The following is a 22,161-nucleotide window of genomic DNA, read 5'->3' as shown; positions in this document are numbered from 1 at the left end:
GGCAATCCAACCGGCCAAGAGGGGACCTTCTGCAGAGAGCTGAGAGGCAGGCAGCATCCAAATGGCAAAGAGGGGACAGGCCCACCTTCTGCAGGGGGCTGAGATGCAGGCGGCAATCCAACCGGCCAAGAGGGGACAGGCCCGCCTTCTGCAGGGGGCCGGGATGCAGGCGGCAATCCAACCAGCCAAGAGGGAACAGGCCCGCCGTGTGCAGGGAGACAGGCGGCAATCCAACCAGTCCCAAAGGCCCAACGGCTCGCGCGCTGCTGGCAGGCAAAGTGAGTCTGGTCGAGAAGCCCCCCCCCCCCTTCCACGGGCATTTTGCACCCAGGCTGCTGCTGGAAATTGCACCCTCACGCCCCCCCACACACGTGTAGTCAAGCAGGAGAGCGATTCTCTTAAGCTAACTCCCTCCCCACCCCACTCCCACCCCCGAAGGCTGCCAGGGCCAAATCCTAGGAGCACCAAGAGCTCCAAGCACTCAGCCTGGCTGCTCTTGCTCACGTTTGCTGATCTGAATCTAGCATCTCTAGGTGTGGATTTAGCACCAAGCATCTCTAAGTGTGGAAGCTAGGATCTTAAAGTCCCCCCCGCCCCCACCTCTGGCTTGGGACAAACAGTTCCTAGCTTTTTATCTCCCACGTGGCAGCCAGCTAGCTCAGATCCCAGGCCTTCCATCACACTGGGGAATCAAGGGGCGAGGAAATGCCTTCACTGGAAGAGAGAATGCACTGGTTTTGGCACGGAAACTTCAGATCATACAAGAATTAGAAAGGGCTACTTCAGAGTTCTAGGGAAATATGGCTGAAACAGCTAGATTCCAGTGGCCAAACTGCAGCTTGGGAGCCACGAAGCCCCCACCGCCCTGTTGGCTGGCTTAGAGAAGGCATTTGTCTCTTTAAAACACTTCTCCAAGGTTCAGCCAGCTAGCGGCTTGGAGAATGTGTTTAAAGTTGCTTCCTTTCCACCCCTGCTAAAGACCAACAAGATTTTCAGGGTGAGCTTTTGAAGGTCGAAGCTCCCTTCGTTCAATATTCTCAAAGGCTCATTCCCACCCCCCAAAATCTTGTTACTAAGGTTCACCTGGACTCCAATCTAGCTGTCCGACTGCAGACTCGGCAGGGTGCCCTCAGAAACTATCTTCAAGTCTGAAACAGGGACTTCATGGCTTATCTGTCCCGAATTTCAAAATCAAGAGGTCCCCCCCCCCCCGAGTTCATAGCAGCCTGGAAATGAACCCCCAAACTGCCTTATCATTTAATGGCAATGCGCTCAGTTAGTGATCTGAAGCTCCCCATTTGCTCGTGTGGGCTTGGACTGAAACGCATTATGAAAAGGAGATGCTGGAAATCCCAACGTGGACCGAGCTAGCTCCTGGGGTCTCTTCCTATGCTCAGATCCACCCGGATGGTTCCTTTCCTAGGCTCCTTGTCTGCAAACGGGCCGGGGTGTCAAGCGTCCCGCCGACCTTGCGCGCTCCCCGCCCAGGCTCTTCCATCCATACTTACTTTTTGCTGTGCTGCCCCTCCGGAGGATGCTGTGGCTCTGAGACAGAAGCCTTGCTGGCTAGGCCCGGAGCCTCCGTGGGAAAGGACTCTGAGTGGTCCTGTGGGGAGAGGGTGGTGCGTTTAGCGGGAAGGGGCCGGGGGAGGAGGGGGTCTGAGGCCTCGAGGTCTCCAACGCCCCCCCTTGTGCGCCTCCCCCCCGAAGCTAAGCTGCAGTGAAGCTGGCACCCTTAGAGACCACCCCCCTTCCCGCCCGACCCAGTCCACTTCGTACTCGCTCCGGCACTGTGCTCTCCGGTTCCGCTTCATGCTGCTGCTTCTGTGTATGGCTGGGGTGTCTTTGGGGCTCCAGAGGCGGGGAAGGGGTTCTCCTTCCCTCTTCCCTGGGACTTGACGACACGTCCTGGTGGGCTGGGGGGCTCTCCCCTGGCGGGGAGGACTCTTTGGTGGGAGGGTAGCTGGTGCTGTCCCTCGAAACTTCGGGGCTGCGGGACTGAAAGCAGAGAGACAGAAGCGTTGAGATGCCCGGCTCTTGAGCATCCGAGCAAGGAAGGGGGTTCAGGAATTAGGAACAGGAGAATTCTGTCCGGTGCAACAACAGACGGGGTCACCAGCTCCACGTGGGGAAATTCCTGGGGATTAGGGGGTGGAGCCTGGGAAGGGAAGGGACCTCAGCTAGGTATAACACCATGAAGCTGGCCCTTCAAAGCTGCCGTTTTCTCCAGGGGAACTGATCTCTGTGGTCTGGAGATGAGGAATAATTCCATAAGCTCCCCAAACCTGGAGATTGAAACAATCACTGACCTAAAACGGCTACTGCGACTCAAGATGACTACAAATTACAATAAATAATGGAATGTTAATACTTCTGGACCGGGGGTGTCGAACTCATTGGTTATGAGGGCTGGATCTGACATGAGACCTTGCTGGGCCAGGCCATGTCAGGTTGGCTCAGGCTGTGTGTGTACCTATTTAAGATTAGGTAGCAGAGATATAAACTTTATAAAGGACACAGACAAACACAAAGATTTTTTTTTAAAACATGCTTAAAATGTTAGCACTTGTTGGTCTTAAAGGTGCTTTCTTTGTATCTCTCCCATGGAATCCAGAGAACTGGACTAAGAAAGCTCTGGATCTTTCCTTCCTTCCCCAGGGAACCAGGAGGAGGGGGAAGCCTCAGCCAATAGAATGAAGAGAGGCTTGGCTCAGGAGCTCTGCAATTCAGAGAGACTGGACAAACAAGCTCTGCCTTCCCCCCCTCCTCCCCAAGGGAGGAGCCTCAGCCAATGGAGAAAATAGAGGTTTTGCTGTGTAGCTCCTGTGCAATTCAGCAAGCCTGGCAAAGCAAGCTGTGATGCAGAAGGAAGCAAGAGAGAGGGAGAAGGAAGCAGATGACAGCCAGTTGCTCGGGGGCATGATAGGTGTCCGGGGGCCTGATTCTGCCCTCAGGCCGCATGTTTTGACACCCCTGTTCTAGACTGTACAGGTATACATTTAAAAATACATATCATTCAATTTCAATCACAATGTCCACAAACGAGATTCACAACAGAAAGTAAATTTCTATTACTTTCACCATATTCCCATGGGGTCAAAAGTCCCCACAATTCTCTGTCTGAGCCATCTCAGTGTTTTGCCTGCTGCAGAGAATTCTGGAGACTTTTGGTCCCATGGGGATATTGTAAAGTTGAGTCTTAATTGACGTTTCTAATAATCCCATGCCTGAGGAAATTATTGAAACAGGAAATGATAGCCGACGGTCCTGTCGTATACAGTGATTCATGGGATTAATGGAAATGAGCGTCAGGATGGCCGAAAGGTCCAAGGTGCTGCTTTCAGGTCGCAGTCTCCCCTAGAGGCATGGATTCGAATCCCACTCCTGTCAAATGCAATTTTAGGGGAGGGATGGTGGCTCAGCGGTAGAGCGTCTGCTTGGAAAGCAGAAGGTCCCAGGTTCAATCCCTGGCATCTCCAACTAAAAAGGATCCAGGCAAATAGGTGCGAAAAACCTCAGCTTGAGACCCTGGAGAGCCGCTGCCAGTCTGAGTAGACAATACTGACTTTGATGGACCAAGGGCCTGATTCAATATAAGGCAACTTCATATGTGTTCATATGGACTTTCTACTGTGAATTTCGTTCGTGGACATTGTGATTGAAGTTTGACGTCAAATAGCGAACGCTACGCGTTTCTAAATGTATACCTGTTCTGTCTAGCGGTACTATTAGAATTGTATTGTTTGTCGTAATTCACAGTAGTCTTGAGTCGCGGTGGCCGTTTTAGGTTAGTGACTGCTTCCAACTTTTTGTGACTCCTCTCTTAGTATCGTGTTTGCCACCCGGAGGTTGGCAGCCCAGGCCGTTCTAGCAGGCGGACTCCTGCTTCAAAGGCGAATGGAACGTCCAGAAGGATGCGCGAGTGAATGGGGTGTCTGAGGAAAGCCTTCCTAAACGCTGCGGAAGAAAACCTACATCTGCGGGGAAGACAGACGAAAGCACGCTAGCCAAGGTGGCTTCTTCCCTCCCCTCCCCGCCATTCTGGTTTGAAAACTGTGGGTAAATCCCAACTGCATTTGCGTTCAAGCTGGGCGCGTGTAAAGCAGGGGTGGCCGCGTAGCCGCGCATGGCTCTTTCACACACGTGTGGCCCTAGAACAAAGAAGGAGCCAAGTTGCACCTTTAAGACCAACAAAGATTTTATTCAGAATGTAAGCTTTCGGGCGTGCGTGCATGCTTCTTCAGACAAGGAATCAGGTACATGTAACTGGTAGGCAGCGGTTTAGAATGCAAAATGGTACAAATTTAAAATCCAATGGCAGAAGAGTAAAATTAACAAATTGAGCAAACCTTTGATTTGTTAATGCTACTGTTCTGTCACTGGATTTTAAATATGCACCATCTTGCATTCCGTACCGCTGCCTGCTGGCTGTATGTAGCTCTGCTCACTGTACCTGATTCCTGATCTGAAAAAGTGTGCACGCACGAAAGCTTACATTCTGAATAAAAACTTTGTTGGTCTTAAAGGTGCACTTGACTTCAACTTTGTTCTACTGCTTCAGACCCCTCTGGATGCCCACCTGGATCTACTGTGGCTCTCAAAGCCCCCAACTGCCCTGGCGCTCTTTAAATCACTTCTCCAAACCAAGCCAGCTGGTGGCTTGGAGAACGCATTTAAAGTTAAAAGTTGCTTTCTCTCCACCTCTCTCCTTCCCATCTCTTTTCCTTCCTCGCAGCTGTCAAACAACCAACGTTGATTCTATGTGGTTCTTACGGTTAAGCAAGTTTGGCCACACCGGAGTAAAGGATTGTTTGTTCACGGCTTCCGCGTGCTAAGGTTGAAAAACTTGGCCGGGGGCAATCTCTGAAGCTCCGCGGCCTTGCATTGGCCAGGCGCCCTTCCCCATCCTGTCTCCCACGGATCAGCCCGCCCAATGCCGGGCACGCCCTTCTGCTTTGAGAAGCTGCCTGCCAGAAGCTGCTCTTTGCCTGCCCCGCCCTTAAGAGAAATGTTCTCTTCCCCAGCAGTTCCAAAAAGGCACAGTGTCTCGCCCACAGAGCCAGCTTGGTGTAGCGGTTCAAGTGTCAGACTAGAATCTGGGCAACTCAGGTTTGCTTTGGCCGTGGAAGCTCACTGCATGAGCTTTGGCCAGTCTCGGCCTAACCTACCTCACGGGGCTAACCTACCTCACGGGTTGTAAGGGTGAAATGGAGGCGAGGAGAATGATGTAAGCTGCTCTGGGTTGCCACTGAGGAGAAAGGCCGGGTATAAATCAGGAGTGGCCAAACTGTGGCTCTTTCACCCATATTGTGTGGCTCTCAAAGCTCCCGCCAGAGAAGGAATTTGTCTCTTTAAATCACTTCGCCAAGCCAAGCCAGCCAGCAGCTTGGAAAATGTATTTAAAGTTGCTTTCTTTCCACCTCTCCCTCCAGAGACTGACCAAGAGAGAGATCTTGGAGTCGTGGTAGATAACTCACTGAAAATGTTGCGACAGTGTGCGACTGCAATAAAAAAAGGCCAACGCCATGCTGGGAATTATTAGGAAGGGAATTGAAAACAAATCAGCCAGTATCATAATGCCCCTGTTCAAATTGATGGTGCGGCCTCATTTGGAGTACTGTGTACAATTCTGGTCACGGCACCTCAAAAAAGAAAAAGGGCAACTAGAATGATTAAAGGGTTGGAACACTTTCCCTATGAAGAAAGGTTAAAACGCTTGGGGCTCTTTAGCTTGGAGAAATGTCTACTGTGGGGTGACATGATAGAGGTTTACAAGACTGTGCATGGGAAAGAGAAGGTAGACGAAGTACTTTTCTCCCTTTCTCACAATACGAGAACTCATGGACATTCAATGAAATCGCTGAGCAGTCGGATTAGAACTGATAAAAGTACTTCTTCACTCAAAGGGTGATTAACACATGGAATTCACTGCCACAGGAGGTGGCGGTGGCTACAAGCATAGACAGCTTCAAGAAGGGATTGGATAAACATATGGAGCAGAGGTCCATCAGTGGCTATTAGCCACAGTGTATTGTTGGAACTCTCTGTCTGGGGCAAGTGATGCTCCGTATTCTTGGTGCGGGGGGCGGGGGGCAAAGTGGGAGGGCTTCTAGTGTCCTGGCCCCACTGATGGACCTCCTGATGGTGCCTGGTTTTCTGGCCACTGTGTGACACAGAGTGTTGGACTGGATGGGCTCCTGGCCTGATCCAACAGGGCTTCTCTTATGTGACACAGAATGTTGGACTCGATGGGCCTTTGGCCTGATCCAACATGGCTTCTCTTATGTGACACAGAGTGTTGGACTGGATGGGCCACTGGCCTGATCCAACATGGCTTCTTGCGTTCATTTGCCTGTTTTCCTTCCTTCCACGCAGCTCTCAAACATCTGATGTTTATTCTATATGGCAGGGGTGGCCAACGGTAACTCTCCAGATGTATTTTTGCCTACAACTCCCATCAGCCCCCGGCAGCATGGCCAATGGCTGGGGCTGATGGGAGTCGCAGGCAAAACCCCCCCCCAAACATCTGGAGAGCTACCGTTGGCCACCCCTGCTATATGGCTCTTATGTTCAGCAAATCTGGCCATCCTTGGTACAAATAAGGTAAATAAATAAACCTAAATGAAAACATTTGCAGTCCGCACGTCAAAGGAGATCCTGGGATAGGCGACAGTCACCGTAGTGCATGTCGTGGAAAACATGGCACGCTGCTGAAGTGGTGGCCTCACTGCTTAAAAGGCTAGAAGTAAAGCCAGGACAGAGCGGTCTGTCCCCAATGAGGGCACTATCGAGAGATGGATAGAAAGGTGTGGCGCAGAAGCGACAGCTGCAGCGCACTACTGGATCGCCTTGGGGTGTCTCCAGAAATAATCCTCATCAGGTTTTTGATGAGCACCCGGTCTCACAATGTGGCCAAGCAGTTCCTGTGGAGGTCAGACGACAAGCCCCAAACGCTAAGGCCTTTCCCTGATTTTGTCTCCTACCACTGGGATTCAGAGAGTGACTGACTCTGAATGTGGAGGTTCCCTTTAGTCACCATGGCTAATAGTCACATATACCTGTCCTCCTTGAATCTGTCTAAACGCTTTTAAAAAGCCATTGAAAAGCCTTTTTAAAAGCCATCGCCACATCCCCTGGCAGTGAATTCCACATTTTAGTCACTTGCTGTCCAAAGGACCTTTCCTTTCGTCCATCCTGACTCTACCGTCCATCAGCTTCACTGGATATTCTTGAGTTCGAGCAATTTATAAGAGGGAGAAAAAAAACATCTCTTTGCAAACTCTTTCCACCCTACGCATAATTTTATAAACCCCTATCATGTGCCCTCTCAATCGCCTCTTTTCTAAATGGAAAACCTTTCCATCTGGATGACCGATGCTACTTTTGAAAATGGGACAATGCTAACAACAACTCAACTTGCCGCACTAAATCTACATAACTCTCTAGCTCGGAAGTCTGGAACGTTGCCAGAGTGCCAGTTTGGTGTAGTGGTTAAGTGTGCGGACTCTTATCTGGGAGAACCGAGTTCGATTCCCCACTCCTCCACTTACAGCTGCTGGAATAGCCTTGGGTCAGCCATGGCTCTCACAGAGTTGTCCTCAAAACGGCAGCTGCTGTGAGAGGACTCTCAGCCCTACCCACCTCACTAAGGTGTCTGTTGTGTGGGAGGAAGGGAAACGAGATTGTGAGCCACTCTGAGACACTGAGATTCAGAGTGGAGGGCAGAATATAACTCCAATATCATCACCATCAGATTGAAACCACCTCCACTGCTATCGAGTTCGGAAAGAAGCCGGGCACCCTAGACTCCAGCTCACCTTCCTGCTGCTCTCACTGCTGGAACGAGACCTAGAACGGGATCTAGAACGAGACTTGGAGTAGGAGCTCGTACGAGAGCCGGAACGGGACCGAGATCTCGGGGCCCGCCGTTTCCTTGGAGGCGACTCAGAGGAGCCCGAGCGGGGTCTTCTGGCGCCGGACTGTGGCTGTGAACTGCCCTGGGAGCGAGAGCGGGACCGGGAGGAGCTGGATGCTGAGGAGGACGAGGAGCGGGAGGAGCTGTTGCCTCCGGGCCTCTTGCGGTCGGGCTGCGGGAGCGGCAAGGGAGAGGGTGAGCGGCCAGCCTGGTCCTCTGGGATGCCGGGGCTGGTTGCGGCTGGGAGTTCCTGAGAGGGGGGAGATGGCCGAGAGAGCTGAGGAGGGGCTTCGTCCTCTGCAGGGCTGGATCCAGCTGGGGCTTCCATGGTCAAGATGGGAGGAGGGGGCTCATCTGCCGCTTGGTCTTGCTGGGGGTGCTGCGCCTCCGTCAGCTGGGGGGGCGACGGGGACGCCTGGACGAGGGCAGCCGCTGCGGCCGCCACCTCCTCCAGTGTTCTCAGGGCCTCTGCGGCTTCCTCCTGGTCCTCCTGCCTTAGGGACTCCTCCACCTCCGGGAGGGGCTGCGGGGGACCAGCGCTCCCTTCCCCCCGATCTGCCTCTGCCGCCTCCGCCGGTGTCTCCTGGATCTCGGCCACCCCTAGCTCCTCCTGCTGAACTACTTCTTCCGCCGGTCTACCCTCCGGGGCTTCTGGTGGCTCGGCTGCAACCTCCAGTTCTATGGCTTCGACGGGCTCCTTTTCCTTTTCCGGCAGCCCGGGGCCCTCCTGGTGCTCTTGGCCGAGCGTGTCGTGCTCCTCTTCTCCCCTGCATTCCGGCACCGCGGGTTCCAGCTGCCTCTCCGCCGGGCTCTTGGAGAGGGAGGGGAGCGGCATGGCCGCTTCGCAGCCCTGGGCCTCTAGGGCCTGAGCCTCTTTCAGCTGGGCCTCTGGAGCCACGGGGGTTGAAGCCTGGCCCAAGCACGGCTCTGGGAGAGCGGCCCTTTCCGGCTCCGCCTGCCTCTGCGGCAGAGGCGCAGAGTCCTCTTCTTCCTCCTCCTCTTCCTCTTCCTCCTCCTCGTCCTCCTCCTCTTCTTCCTCCTCCTCCTCTTCCTCCTCCTCCTCCTCCTCTTCGTCTTTCACGGGCACTTGCTGCACAGCCCTCCGACTCCTAAGAGACGTTTCCCGCTCTTCGCTGCCCAGGCCGTGGGCACCTCCGGAGGTCTTCACGGCCCTGGCCTGAGTGGGAGAAAAGAGAAGAATGAGTCCACGGCGGCTCCCCGCCAACCAACCATCTGTGCCGGCGGCAAAGCTACACCCTCGGCCCCTCTGCCCTGCGGGGCTTCCCCCTCTGACCCCAGAGGGTCGTTTACCTGTCTGACTCGGGAAGGATGCTGTTCTTGCCTTCGGGCTCCTTCTTCGTCGGACTCGCCTCTCTCCCGGGACACGGCGCATCCCTTGCCTAGCAAAGGAACAGGAAACCCATCAGCGGGGCTAGACCGGACATGGGTCCCCCGAGGGAAAAGGGCAAGCGGCCGCTGGGCCCAACTGACCGAACCGGGCCTGCTTTGAGGATGAAAGCAAAGAGACTCGAGCCCCGTCTATCCCCGGGGCCAGTGCAAATCGGTTTGGCTCTGCTTCCCCCAAACCCCGTTTATTTTGTCCTTTCGCATCCCGCAGTGTCAAACAGCAAAGGGATCGCACGTTTCAAACAGTGAATCAATGCAGCCATTCGGAAAGCTCATTTCCCCCGCAGTAAAGCCAACTACATGTTAAAACCAGCAGTATAAAATGGTCATGAGCGTAAAAGGAAAGGGAGGCCCGTAAAAGCCATCAGCAGGAAAGGCTGGTCAGGATCGATAAAGCAAGACGATGTACTGTTTTAGTAAAAAAAAAACCTAGGTGAATAGAAGAGTAAGTCAATTCCAGAAGCACCTTAAAGACCAACAAAACGTCCAGGGTATAAGCCAGGGGTTGGTTCCCAATGTGGTGTGCCAATGTGGTGTCCTCAGCACCGGCTGAGACCTTTCCTGGTGCACCCCAAGTGTTTTTAGAAAGGGGGTGAGGCCAAAAGAGCTCCTGATTGGCCACCGGAGAGCCGACGGATACTGCCAAGTGAGCGTTTCTTAGGTTCTTCCATGTGTATACTTGTGCGTATGCAAGAAAGAGTTTCAACAACGTGACCGCTTTAAGAAGCACCCTGCTAAACAGAGCTTCTGTCTGAAATGCCCAACGGTTACGCTTAAACCTCCCTACCCGACATTCTGCAGTTGGCTCTGCGTTCCGGGACACCGGCCTGTGTCAGATTTCCAAAGGCTTGGGACTTTGGAATCTGCTGTCTACAGTCAAAAGTCCCCTTTGACAGAATGTAAAGTGTTTCGGGTGAACAGAAGCGTCTGAGCCTGGCAACTGGGTGCTACCACGGCAGGCGACCTCGAAGGCGCTTTGCAGTCGGGGAACCACCACCGAGAAGGCCCTTCTCCGCTTACCGCCCGCCTCATTTCTGCAGGAAGGGGCAGAGACAGTAGACCTTGACTGGGCAGCAGCAGTGTAGAGGGGGGGGGCACGTTCCTTCAGGTACCCCCACTCAGTTTGCATTGCATTGTCTTAGAAAGCAGTGATGATGTGCAAGAAGTCACACACGGAGAGAACACGTACTGCGCTTGAAGTGAACGACATCTGCCTGCTAAGGACGACGGCATCGTTTCGCCACCGCCTGTCCTGTCCTCTCCAGGAAGGAGAAAGAAGCAGCAAAGGGGGCTGATTTTCATTCTACAAGAGGCCTAAAAGGGGGGGGGGGCAGGGTCCTCTCTCACAAAAGTAGCACCCTGAAAAGCTCAAGCTCATTGTGTTGTGTACCGTGTTCGCTATAAAGTGCTGGTTATTACCTTTAAAGCCCTATATGGCCGAGGACCTGCCTACCTAAGGGACCGCCTCTCCCCATATGTGCCCCAGAGAGCACTGAGATCTAGCTCTCAGAACTTACTAACAATCCCTGGGCCAAGAGATGCTAGGTTGAAGGCTACTAGGGAGCAGGCCTTCTCAGTGATGGCCCCTCGTTGGTGGAACCACCTTCCAGAGATGGTGCGAGCCCTGTGGGACCTGAACCAATTCCGCAGGGCTTGCAAAACATTTCTTTTCCAGCTTGCTTTCGAGATAGAACCCGATTAATCTGACATGTGGACATCTAGCCATCTTGTGGATATTATGATTACAGTATTTAGCACCCATTTTATACATTTTATCTATTTTAAATAATTTATTATGCAATTGATATATTTAAAATTGTTTACATTGTTTTATATGAATCATGGGATCTCCATGTCTGTTAGCCGCCCTGAGCCCGCTTCGGCGGGGGAGGGCGGGATATAAAAATAAAGTTATTATTATTATTATTATTATTGCATCTTGGAAGCTGGGCAGGATCAGCTGTGGTAGTTACTTGGATGGGAGACCACCAAGGAAGACCAGGGTTGCTACGCGGAGGAAGGCGATCGCAAACCACCTTTGCCTTGAAACTCGCCCCCCCCCTTCCCCGTTAGCGGATTGCCATAGGTTGGTTATGACGTCATTGTTATTTCCAGACACGTTGAAGTCTTTCCCCCTTACCTCCAGGAAACAAATAGATCCGGAAACTGAGAAAAACGGAAATATGGGCAACGTTTGCTTTCCTATCCAGCCCAAACTCGCTTTGCTGCTTTAATGTCTAAAGCTTGGCATACAAAATCGTAATGTGGCATGTTTACCTAAAAGTATTAACGCCAATACTAGAGAGCGCTACCAAAGAAAGTGGCAGCACCGTCTATAACAGAAGAAAAAGCAACCAGCAACTGTGTACAAACCACACAATAAAAAGTAAAGGTAGTCCCCTGTGCAAGCACCAGTCGTTTCCAACTCTGGGGTGGCGTCGCTTTCACAACGTTTTCACGGCAGGCCTTTTACAGGGGGGGGGTTGCCATTGCTGTGAAAACATTGGGAAAGCAACGTCACCCCAGCGTCGGAAACGACTGGTGCTTGCACCTTTACCTTTTTCGCCATTGCCTTCCCCAGTCATCTACACTTTCCCCCCAGCAAGCTGGGGACTCATTTGACCGACCTCAGAAGGATGGAAGGCTGAGTCAACCTGGAGCCGGCTACCTGAACCCAGCTTCCGCTGAGATCGAACTCGGGTTGTGAGCAGAGGGCTCCGACTGCAGTACTGCAGCTTTACCGCTCTGCGCCACACAATAAAAGATGCAAATCGTATGAAGTCTCTCTTCGTTGTCTCTGTTTGTTTTGAAATACCAAATACACAGTATACAAAAATATCACTAAGGAAAAGGATCCACAAGGCTCAAAAATCAAATGTCCAGAAACTGCTTAGTCCTTCACTCCTCTTGTTCACTTCTCTGTGGTATCCAAATTCCTTGAAAATCCAGGCTCCAAGGGTAATTGTCCTTTACATGCCTGTCAACTTTTGGATCACGTTTCGCATGAGAATGCTTCCTCATAGACCCAATCTGCCATACTTTGCCTTTTGACGTCAACTAAGACCACTTGATCACATCTCCATTAGGCACCAGCTCAAACTTTGATTTTTGAGCCTTGTGGATCCTCTTCCTTAGTGATATTTTTGTATGCTGTGTATTTGGTATTATTTCAAACAAGCAGACAACAAAGAGAGCCAGTATGGTGTAGTGGTTAAGTGCGCGGACTCTTATCTGGGAGAACCGGGTTCGATTCCCCACTCCTCCACTTGCACCTGCTGGCATGGCCTTAGGTCGGCCATAGCTCTGGCAGAGGTTGTCCTTGAAAGGGCAGCTGCTGTGAGAGCCCTCTCAGTCCCACTCACCTCACAGGGTGTCTGTTGTGGGGGAGGAAGGGAAAGGAGATTGTGAGCCGCTCTGAGACTCTGGAATTCGGAGTGGAGGGTAGGATATAAATCCAATATCATCATCTTCTTCTTCTATTTACATGTTTTATTGTGTGGTTTGTACACAGTTGCTGGTTGCTTTTCTTCAATACTAGAGAGCGCAGCAAACTGCTGTACCGTTTCCTACCTTTGGGGGGTATTTTTTATTTATATGTGCGCGCGTGTGTGTGCATGCACACCTGGAAGTAATGGTGACTGACCCCTACTGGGAGCCTGGAGGATATTCAGGGAAGTGGCTGAATAAAGGCTGCCTCTGCCTCCCACCTCTGGTATTCCAAGGACGTCCTCCCATCCAAGTACTTGGCAGAGTTGAACCTGCTTAGCTTCCAGGATCTGACAAAATTGGGCTTGCTTGGCCTATCCAGGTCAGAGCTTACCTTCTGCTACCTGGAGCGCAGGAGAGGCAGGAAAAATAGAAGCTGAAATTAGAAAGCAAACTTTGCAGCAAAGAAAAGAAAGTATATCCTTTGGAGAAGGCTATCCCAAAACGTTCACGCAATACGTAAGACTACCGGCATATGCGGATATCAAGGTCAACTTCGTAGCACCAAAAAACCCCCACTCTTTAATAATTTATTATCAGACTCACTAAAGACCAGAGATATTCATTGCAGCCAGTATAGCTGACATTCAAATTAAGGCCAGCCTTGAAAACATGGCTGTACATCAGAATTAGAATTACTATTATCTAAAACTGTAGACAGTGCTACATAAAAATGATTGTGCTGCACGTTTTTAGACCAGTAGTGTCAAACTCCTTTGTTATGAGGGTCGGATCTGACATAAATGAGACCTTGTCGGGCCAGGCCAAGTCAGGCTGGGCCGAGCCATGTCGGGCTAGCAGAGATATAAACTTTATAAATGACACAGACAAAGACAACTAACATGCTTAAAGAAGCGCTCAGTCTTAAAGGTGCTTTCTTTGTACCTCTCCTGTGCAATTCAGGGAACTGGGCAAAGGAAGCTCTGGCTCCTTCCTTCCTTCCCCAGAGAACCAGGAGGGAGAGGAGCCTCAGCCAACAGAAGAAAGAGAGGCTTGGCTCAGTAGCTCTGCTGTGCGTTTGAGAGAGCCTGGCAAAGCAAGCTGTGACGCAGAAGGAAGCAAGAGATAGGGAGAAGGAAGCAGATGACAGCCAGTTGCTTGGGGGCCTGATAGGAGCCCTCCGGGGGCCTGATTCGGCCCCCGGGCCGCATGTTCGACACCTCTGCTTCAGACAGCTGGCACGGGATGGTGGTCATTGTGTCAGACTAGGATCTGGAAGACCCAGGTTCAAATCCCCCCTCTGCCAGGGAAGCTTGCCTGATGATCGTGGGCCAGTCACGCCCTCTCTGCCTAGCTGACCTCACAGGGGTGTTGTGAAGATGAAACAGAAGAAAACAATGTAAGGTACTTTGGGTCCCCTTGAGGGAGAAAGGTTGTGGATAAATTTACTTAAATACCATAAGCAAGTAAAACATTTCCTTAAAAAAAACTCATTTCACTAATTCTAAAAGGGGATAGGAGTCTTCCCCCCGCCAGTATTCCCTCCACCCCCAAATCTCTCTCTTTTTTTTTCATGGGAAAGACTGAAAAAGAGTTCCTGGGATTTGGGGGGGGGGGGCGGAGAAACCCACCACCATTCTGAATTTTTTTTTCTTAGTCTTTCACATATCTAATGCCCGCCTTCTCCTATCAGCGCCCTCAAAAGCTGAGCTACAACATTCTACATCATCCAGGAACATCAATGGTTTTAGGAAAGTTCAACCCCTGCTTGGGACAGTATCGTGTGTGAGCGCTGTATCAAAACTACCATAGGCAAAATGTCGATGTGCAGATCCCCACACATGCAACTGCAAAAGAGGAACAGCTACACTTTGAGGGTAGCATTTCAAATCCCACTCAATGTAACACACCACCTCAAAGTCCCCCGGTGTGTTCTGTCGACCCACGTCAACCACATCACTCCTCCCCCCAGCCTTCTGAAACAGACCCCAAAACAAGCACATTCTGCTGAACTAGATGCATGTCAAAGAGGAATGGAGATTTCTGGCCCTCAGAAGCATCTTCTCCCAGCATTCGTGTTTTGCCTTAAGAATGCTCATTTCAGCGAGGCAGTGCGCGTGGTGAAGCAGAATGCTGGTTTGGAACATGGGAGAGCCAAGAAATCTTGTATCGAGCGTATCAGAAATTCTCAACAATTTGGTAAGAGAAAGAGAAGCAAAAGCAGATTATCTCAAGTACTGCGGAATGGCCTCACAGCTACTTAGAATTACAGAGTTGAATTATTTCATAGTAAAGAAAACTAAAGCGGGATAACCCAACCCAACCGAATCGACCGTTTTAGGATAAATCAATTTATTTTATCATTTAGAAATGTTTTATGATTGTTTTTTTCCCAGCCGCACAAGTACTTCCAGTAAACCTATACCAATCTGAACCCTTTCAATCATAAAGAAAAAAATCGAATTAACAAAAACCCAACTAGCTTCTGCATATGCCACTTTTCACAATGCGTAAGTAATAAACGCGTAATGAATAAACACTCTGGCGTCACATCTAACCTCACAATGCATCATGACCTCTATTTTGATCTTTGAAAGTTATCTTGCTAAATATTTACTTTCCTGCACAACCGTGTCTGGGATTATACTAGTATTTCCTTCTGTGTCACTGCAGGTCAACGATGGCTCAGACAGGGCAATAAACACGTGACTTTCTTCTTTAGTATGAATGTAGACTAGCCAGTTTGGTGTAGTGGTTAAGTGTATGGATTCTTATCTGGGAGAACCGGGTTTGATTCCCCACTCTCCACTTGCACTTGCTGGAATGGCCTTGGGTCAGCCATAGCTCTTGCCAAGTGGTTAAGCGCGTGGACTCTCATCAGGGAGAACCGGGTTCGATTCCCCACTCCTCCACTTGCACCTGCTGTCATGGCCTTGGGTCAGCCATAGCTCTCTTATCTGGGAGGACCGGGTTTGATTCCCCACTCCTCCACTTGCACCTGCTGGCATGGCCTTGGGTCAGCCATAGTTCCAGCAAAGGTTGTCCTTGAAAGGGCAGCTGCTGTGAGAGCCCTCTCAGCCCCACCCACCTCACAGGGTGTCTGTTGTGGGGGGAGAAGATATAGGCGATTGTAAGCCGCTCAGAGTCTGATTCAGAGAGAAGGGCGGGGTATAAATCTGCGGTCTTCTTCTTATTCGACTGCCTGTCTTTTCTAAAAAAATAATTAATGTTACCCAAGGATTTTCTACCAATTTCTTTTGGGCTTTTCCCAAAAATATCCTTTCCTTAACAGCATACCTTCTGCTATGTCCTTGTGCAAGTGGGTCCATTGAAACTGTGTCTCATGTGTTATTACAATGCTGTTATTGTGTTATTATTCAGCGCAGCGCTTTATCGTTAAACCTTGATAGGATCTTAGAGCTTCCAGGTTCATATAAACTGCTGTCTCTATTAAACAACAATGATGGGAACACGACTGATGCCGTGGCAAAGTTTTTGCAGGCCGCTCTTCTTATACGCAGGAATGTATTACAATTTTAATTTGTATTAGACAGACTGACTTTTAAATTATTTTTGAACAGATTTCAGACCCTTTTAGAATGTTCTTTTGTCTTGACTCATGTTGGCATGTTTTATCCATTTGTGTGCACATGTGTGTACATCTATTTTTGTCCTTTCCTCTTTTATCTCTCCTTTAATGCCAATAAAGGTAACTGAACTGAAAATAATAATACATTCTTTTTAAATATTGCATCCTTTTATCTACCTTTCTGTCTGTTCCTCCAATTGTAATTGTATTATTTTCCCCAAAAAACTCTTGCATTCTGAAATGAAGGTACTTTAATCTAGAACCTGCCACTATTACCTCTATCGTGTCTTTCCCCTGTTCAAACTGACTGTCTGCGGTTGGACCTGGGAGACCTGAATTCGAATCCCAACTCTACCAAGGAGGCTCATTGGGTGACCGTAAGCCAGTCACTCTCTCTATGCCCGGCCTACATCACAAGTCTGTTACGATGTTGAAATGGAGGAGGATAAAATGATATTATAAACTGCTTTGTGTCCCAGTGGAGAGAAAGATCATGGTACAAATATTTAAACAAACTCGTTCCCTTTCATAAATGGCCATGAACTTAGGTATCTGAAAACATATTGACAATAAAGGATGATTTATCTGTGAACAAATCTGTGAATGAATCAGTAGTTTTAGAGGTGGTACCAGTTCCCAAATTTCACAGAAACTCTTTAATAGATAAAAAAGGAGAATTAACTCCTTAGATACACACTCAGAGCTTATCTAGAGAATTACATTTGCAGGGGGGGAAAAGGCAAACTTGAATCCTTCTGCATCAGAAAGTATCTGTTTCTTAGATTAACAGAAGAGAGCCCAAGGAAAACAACGGAATACAGTTTAATTCTTTGGCTCTTTAAAACAGATTTGTGGAATACAGAATGGGGCACATGCTTGTTGCTGGCATACTGCAGTGGAATGACTTGCCACTGGGGAGATCTCTACCAAGATTTTACTCGATGGCAAGTAGGCAAGTCAGAATGCCAAGACTGAGATAGTCTCAGTGTCACACTCTCCCCCACATAGTGCATTACAGGAAGAATACTTGCCTTCCTTGCAGGGCTGTTGTAAGGGCCGCAACCAAACAATGCACGTGGCATTCTTTGAACAAGGAAAGCTTTATGTGCATGCTGGGTAGGCGATACTCACTCTCTGAATCTGCAGCCTCCCGGGCCTCCCGTTCCAGGCGCTGCCGGAGCAGCTCCTGCTGTTTTTCCAAGTATTGTTTGATGAAGCTGTTTTGGCTCATCTCCTCGCCAATCTGCTGGGACACGAGAAAGCAGGCCTGAGAAGGGCAGGAGTCCACAATTTTATCCAGTTTAAAGAGTTTTATTAAGATTTACAACAAAGGGGAAGGAGGTAGGAAGGGAATGGGAAAACAAGAATGGATACGGAAATGTTACATTCTGCATATCATAATACCAAGAAAGGAGAGATGATTCAAAAGGATTCAAGATGCATTGAGATAAAGGGCAAATACTGTAAGTCTTAGTTTGTATCCATCCGAGTCAGTCATGTTACAGATACAAGAAGTGACAATAGGAATTTTCATCGGGTAGCAATAATGTGGGATTCAAGCAGAAGAGCCAAGCCAAGCATATAGCGCAGGGGTGTCAAACATGCGGTCTGGGGGGGCCGAATCAGGCCCCCAGAGGGCTCCTATCAGGCCCCTGAGCAACTGGCTGTCATCTGCTTCCTTCTCCCTATATCTTGCTTCCTTCTGCATAACAGTTTTCTTTGCAAGTCCTGCTCAGCTGCAAGGAGCTACAGAGCAAAACCTCTATTTTCTCCATTGGCTGAGGCTCCTCCCTTGGGGAAGGGCGGAGGCAGAGGTTGCTTTCCAGTCTCTCTGAATCGCACAGCAGAGGTACTGAGCTAAGCCTCTCTTCCTTCTCTTGGCTGAGGCTCCCCCCAGTTGCCTGAGGAGGAAGGAAGGAAAGAGCCAGAGCTTCCTTTGCCCAGTTCTCCGGATTCCATGGGAGAAATACAAAGAAAGCATCTTTAAGCCCAATGAATGCTAACGCTCTAAGCATGTTTTAAGTTTTTAAAAATATATATTTGTGTTTGTGTTCTTTATATAATGTATATCTCTGCTACCTAATCTTAAATAGGTGCACATATGGCCTGGCCCGGCCCTCATGAGTTTGACACCCCTGATATAGTGGTTCCCAATATTTTTTAGCATCTTCTACAGTCTTGCCTCTCAACAGAGAAGATAGATAGTCCAGTTCAGCTGTCCACAATTTTATATCCACCCTCGAAAACTGGTGTCTTAGTGAGTCAGAATGGGAAGGCTGCTTTCCAGCACCCAATCTCCCAGTCACTTTTTTCCTGGTTCAAGGAGGAAAGTCCCCAATGCGGGTGTGCGTTGGAAGGAGGAGGGGGGGGTTCCGGCAAGAGGCGAATGATTCTTTCCCGCTAAGGTGTTCAGGCCCTAAGCTAGATGGCCCGGGCTAACCCCGTCTCATCAGATCCCGGAAGCTACGTGGGTCAGCCCTGATTGGTATTTGGATGCCACCAAGGAATTCAAGGGTGGCTATGCACAGGAAGGCAATGGCAAACCACCTCTGCGAGCCTCTTATCTCTTGAGGTCACCATATTTCCATTGCAACTTGATGCCACTTTACACACACACACATGTGGGGTTCAGAGGCAAATGTGCAAAAAAAAGGTAACTAAAATCGTCAAGGGGATGGAACACCTTCCCTACAAAGAAGGGTTAAGGAGGTTCGGGCTCTTCAGCTTGGAGAAACGACAACTGAGAGGTATAGAGCAGGGATGTCAGACTCATTTGTTATGAGGGCCGGATCTGACATAAATGACACCTTGTTGAGCCGGGCCATGTCGGGCCGGGCCATGCGTGCATCTATTCAAGATTAGGTAGCAGAGATATCACTTTTATAAAGAACACAGACAAACACAAATATATACTTTTAAAAAATTAAGACATGATTAAAACATGTCGTAAAATGTAATGCTAGGTAGCAGAGGTATAAATTTTATAAAGGATGCAGACAAACACGACTATTTTTTAAAAGCTTAAAATATAACATGCTTAAAACATTAGCACTCGTTGGTCTTAAAGGTGCTTCCTTTGCATCTCTCCCATGGGATCCAGGGAACTGGGCAAAGGAAGCTCTGGCGCTTTCCTTCCTTCCCCAGGTGACTTGGGGGGGAAGCCTCAGCCAACAGAAGGAAGAGAGGCTTGGCTCAGTAGCTCTGCTGTGTGATTGAGACAGCCTGGAAAAAGAAGCTCTGCCTCTCCCCTCCCTCCCCAAGGGAGGAGCCTCAGCCATTGGCGAAAATAGAGGTTTTGCTCTGTAGCTCCTTGCAACTGAGCAAGCCTTGCAAAGAAAACTGCTATGCAGAAGGAAGCAAGAGAGAGGGAGAAGGAAGCAGATGACAGCTGGTTACTCAGGGGCCTTATAGGAGCCCTCTGGGGGCCTGATTCAGCCCCTGGACTGCAGGTTTGACACACCTGGTGTAGAGGCTTACAAAATTATACATGGGACAGAGAAGGTAGAGAAATAAGTACTTTTTCCCCTTTCTCACAATACAAGAGCTCATGGGTATTCTATGAAATTGCAGTAAGTTTCGAACAGGTAAAAGGAAGGACTTCTTCACTCAAAGAGTAATTAACTTGTGGAATTCACTGTTGTAGGAAGTGGTGGCAGCTACAAACATAGCCTCAAGAGGTGATTGGATAACCATATGGAGCAGAGGTCTAAGAGTGGCTCTTAGCCACAACATATAGAGGGAACACTATGTCTAAGGCAGTGATGCGCTGTATTCTTGGTGCTGGGGGGGGGGCACAGTGGGAGGGCTTCTGGCCCCACTGGGGGACCTCCTGATGACATCCGGGTCTTGGCCACTGCATGACACAGGGTTGGACTGGGTGGGCCATCGGCCTGATCCAACACGGCTTCTCGCATGTACTTAAGTAGTGAAGGGAACTGACAGATTTTACTGAAATCTTTCTGGTGATTCGCAGCAAAGAAATGAAAAAGTTATTGCCAGGAACACCCCAAAAGAAGAACCAGACACCTGAATTTGGCTAACTGCATAAAGCTGCTCTGCAGTTTGGTCTGAGCTGAGGTCTGCTCATTGTCATTTTGGGGGATCCCCAGAGACAGGAGGGACATAAAGAACATCTCTGCTTTTCTTACTAGAGAGATTTCCATAAAAACCTGTTTTCTGCACCACCTGTGTGTTCCTTGCCACCAAATCCCACAATGGAAAAGAACCCCTTTGATCCTTGACAATACATGCGGGTAGTTGAGAGCCCAGGATTTCAGGGTTCCAGTTTTAAGGCAAGGCTTTTGAGACCGACAGTTGAGAGCGGAGAAAAGAACGGAATTGCTTCCTGCACCCCCAGAACTCAACCATATTCAGCCGGCAACCGGCGGCTCTCACCTGGGAGTTGGGTTGGAAGGTGGTGTGGGGTGTCGAGTGCTTGAGGTTTTCGAGCATCAGAGCCTGCAACAGAAAGGAAGACCAGGTCAGGGAATCCCCAGCTTCCCAGAACTTTGGGCCTCAGCCCCGTGCCGAGCTGCTCCGCAAAACCCATCCCAGCCTCCGTGAACACCTCGAGCCAATCGGTCGCCTACCCGAAAGCAGGATTTTGCCGTTCCCTGCTCAGCCCAATAACAGACAGCCAATTTATTATCGACCTTGGCTTAAGGGCCTGGCACCAAACCCCTCTCCCTGCCGCCCCCACTTCAATTGTCTCAAGAAGGATCACCCACCTAGGCCAGCTTGACATTTCCCGACCTCGTCCAAACGTCATAGCAAGCCCAACTGCCAACAAATTCAACCCCAATGTTTCTGCCTAGCCTGCTTTCCTGAGATTTCGGAAGTCAGGTTGGTCCAGGTCAGTACTTGGATGGGAAACCACAATGGAAGTCCAGGGTTGCTACTCAGAGGCGGGCAATGGCAAGCCGCCTCTGAATGTCCCTTGAAAACCCTGCAGGGGTCACCAAAAGTCAGCTGCAATCTGATGGTGCTTTTGACCACCATCCTAACATACCATGTTGGGGAGGGACAGTGGCTCAGTGGTAGAGCATCTGCTTGGTAAGCAGAAGGTCCCAGGTTCAATCCCTGGCATCTCCAAAAAAGGGTCCAGGGAAATAGGTGTGAAAAACCTCAGCTTGAGACCCTGGAGAGCCGCTGCCAGTCTGAGAAGACAATACTGACTTTGATGGACCAACGGTCTGATTCAGTATAAGGCAGCTTCTTATTCCATATGTCCCAGGGCTGGATCTGGAGGGGGGGCAGAAAGGGGCTGCTTGCCCCAGGTGCCGACGGGGGTGGGGGGCCCAAATTGGGTATGGAGTCCATTGTATTCTATGGGACCATAAAACAGAATGGTCCATAAGGGGTTGTCATTTTTTAATTTTGCCCCCCCCCTTCAAAAAACATGTCGATCCGGTCCTGCCCCTTCGGACCTGTTGATGAACTACTTCTGACATCGCAAATCCCGTGACTCAAATCGATCTCGCATTCTAAGCCCAGATTTCCCCAGGTTCTCACCGCCATTATGCAACAGCCAATCGCAAGTCATTGCTTTATGTCTTTTGCATCTTTTTACCCTGCTCAGCATCGGTCTCATCTAACCACCCAATCTTGTGCCCTTGATCTGACTCAACTAAAAGCACAATTTTTCTCAATGCAAAAACTCAACATTTTTTAATTTATATCCCGCCCTCCCCGCCGAAGCAGGCTCAGGGCGGCGGGGTTCGGTTCAGTTTCCTTGCGTCATAACCAGTGCTCCCTCTAACCTGAGTTAGCGTGAGCGAGCGCACAGATTTTTAGCCTCCAGCTCACGCATTTTTGGCTTAGCTCA

At 49.8% G+C, this 22,161-nt stretch overlaps 1 protein-coding gene and 1 non-coding gene across 2 annotated transcripts in view; one reads left to right on the top strand and one right to left on the bottom strand.

Annotated features, from left to right (window-relative positions):
• Window positions 1-22,161, bottom strand: part of ACIN1 (apoptotic chromatin condensation inducer 1) — a 52,847-nt gene that overhangs the window by 26,194 nt on the left and 4,492 nt on the right. The window contains exons 2-7 of the mRNA XM_060255352.1: window positions 20,733-20,795; window positions 17,469-17,580; window positions 9,227-9,315; window positions 7,818-9,092; window positions 1,780-1,998; window positions 1,509-1,606 (exon numbers count right to left, since the gene is read on the bottom strand). Of these exons, the coding sequence (XP_060111335.1) occupies window positions 1,509-1,606; window positions 1,780-1,998; window positions 7,818-9,092; window positions 9,227-9,315; window positions 17,469-17,580; window positions 20,733-20,795 (1,856 nt within the window). The remainder of the gene's footprint in view (window positions 1-1,508; window positions 1,607-1,779; window positions 1,999-7,817; window positions 9,093-9,226; window positions 9,316-17,468; window positions 17,581-20,732; window positions 20,796-22,161) is intronic.
• Window positions 3,405-3,479, top strand: TRNAS-GGA (transfer RNA serine (anticodon GGA)). The gene has a single exon. It is a non-coding gene; the product is annotated as a tRNA-Ser (tRNA).

This window comes from Heteronotia binoei, chromosome 15 (genome assembly GCF_032191835.1).
Source record: "Heteronotia binoei isolate CCM8104 ecotype False Entrance Well chromosome 15, APGP_CSIRO_Hbin_v1, whole genome shotgun sequence".
NCBI classification, from domain to species: Eukaryota; Metazoa; Chordata; class Lepidosauria; order Squamata; family Gekkonidae; genus Heteronotia; species Heteronotia binoei.
This window is presented reverse-complemented; position numbering and strand designations above follow the sequence as displayed.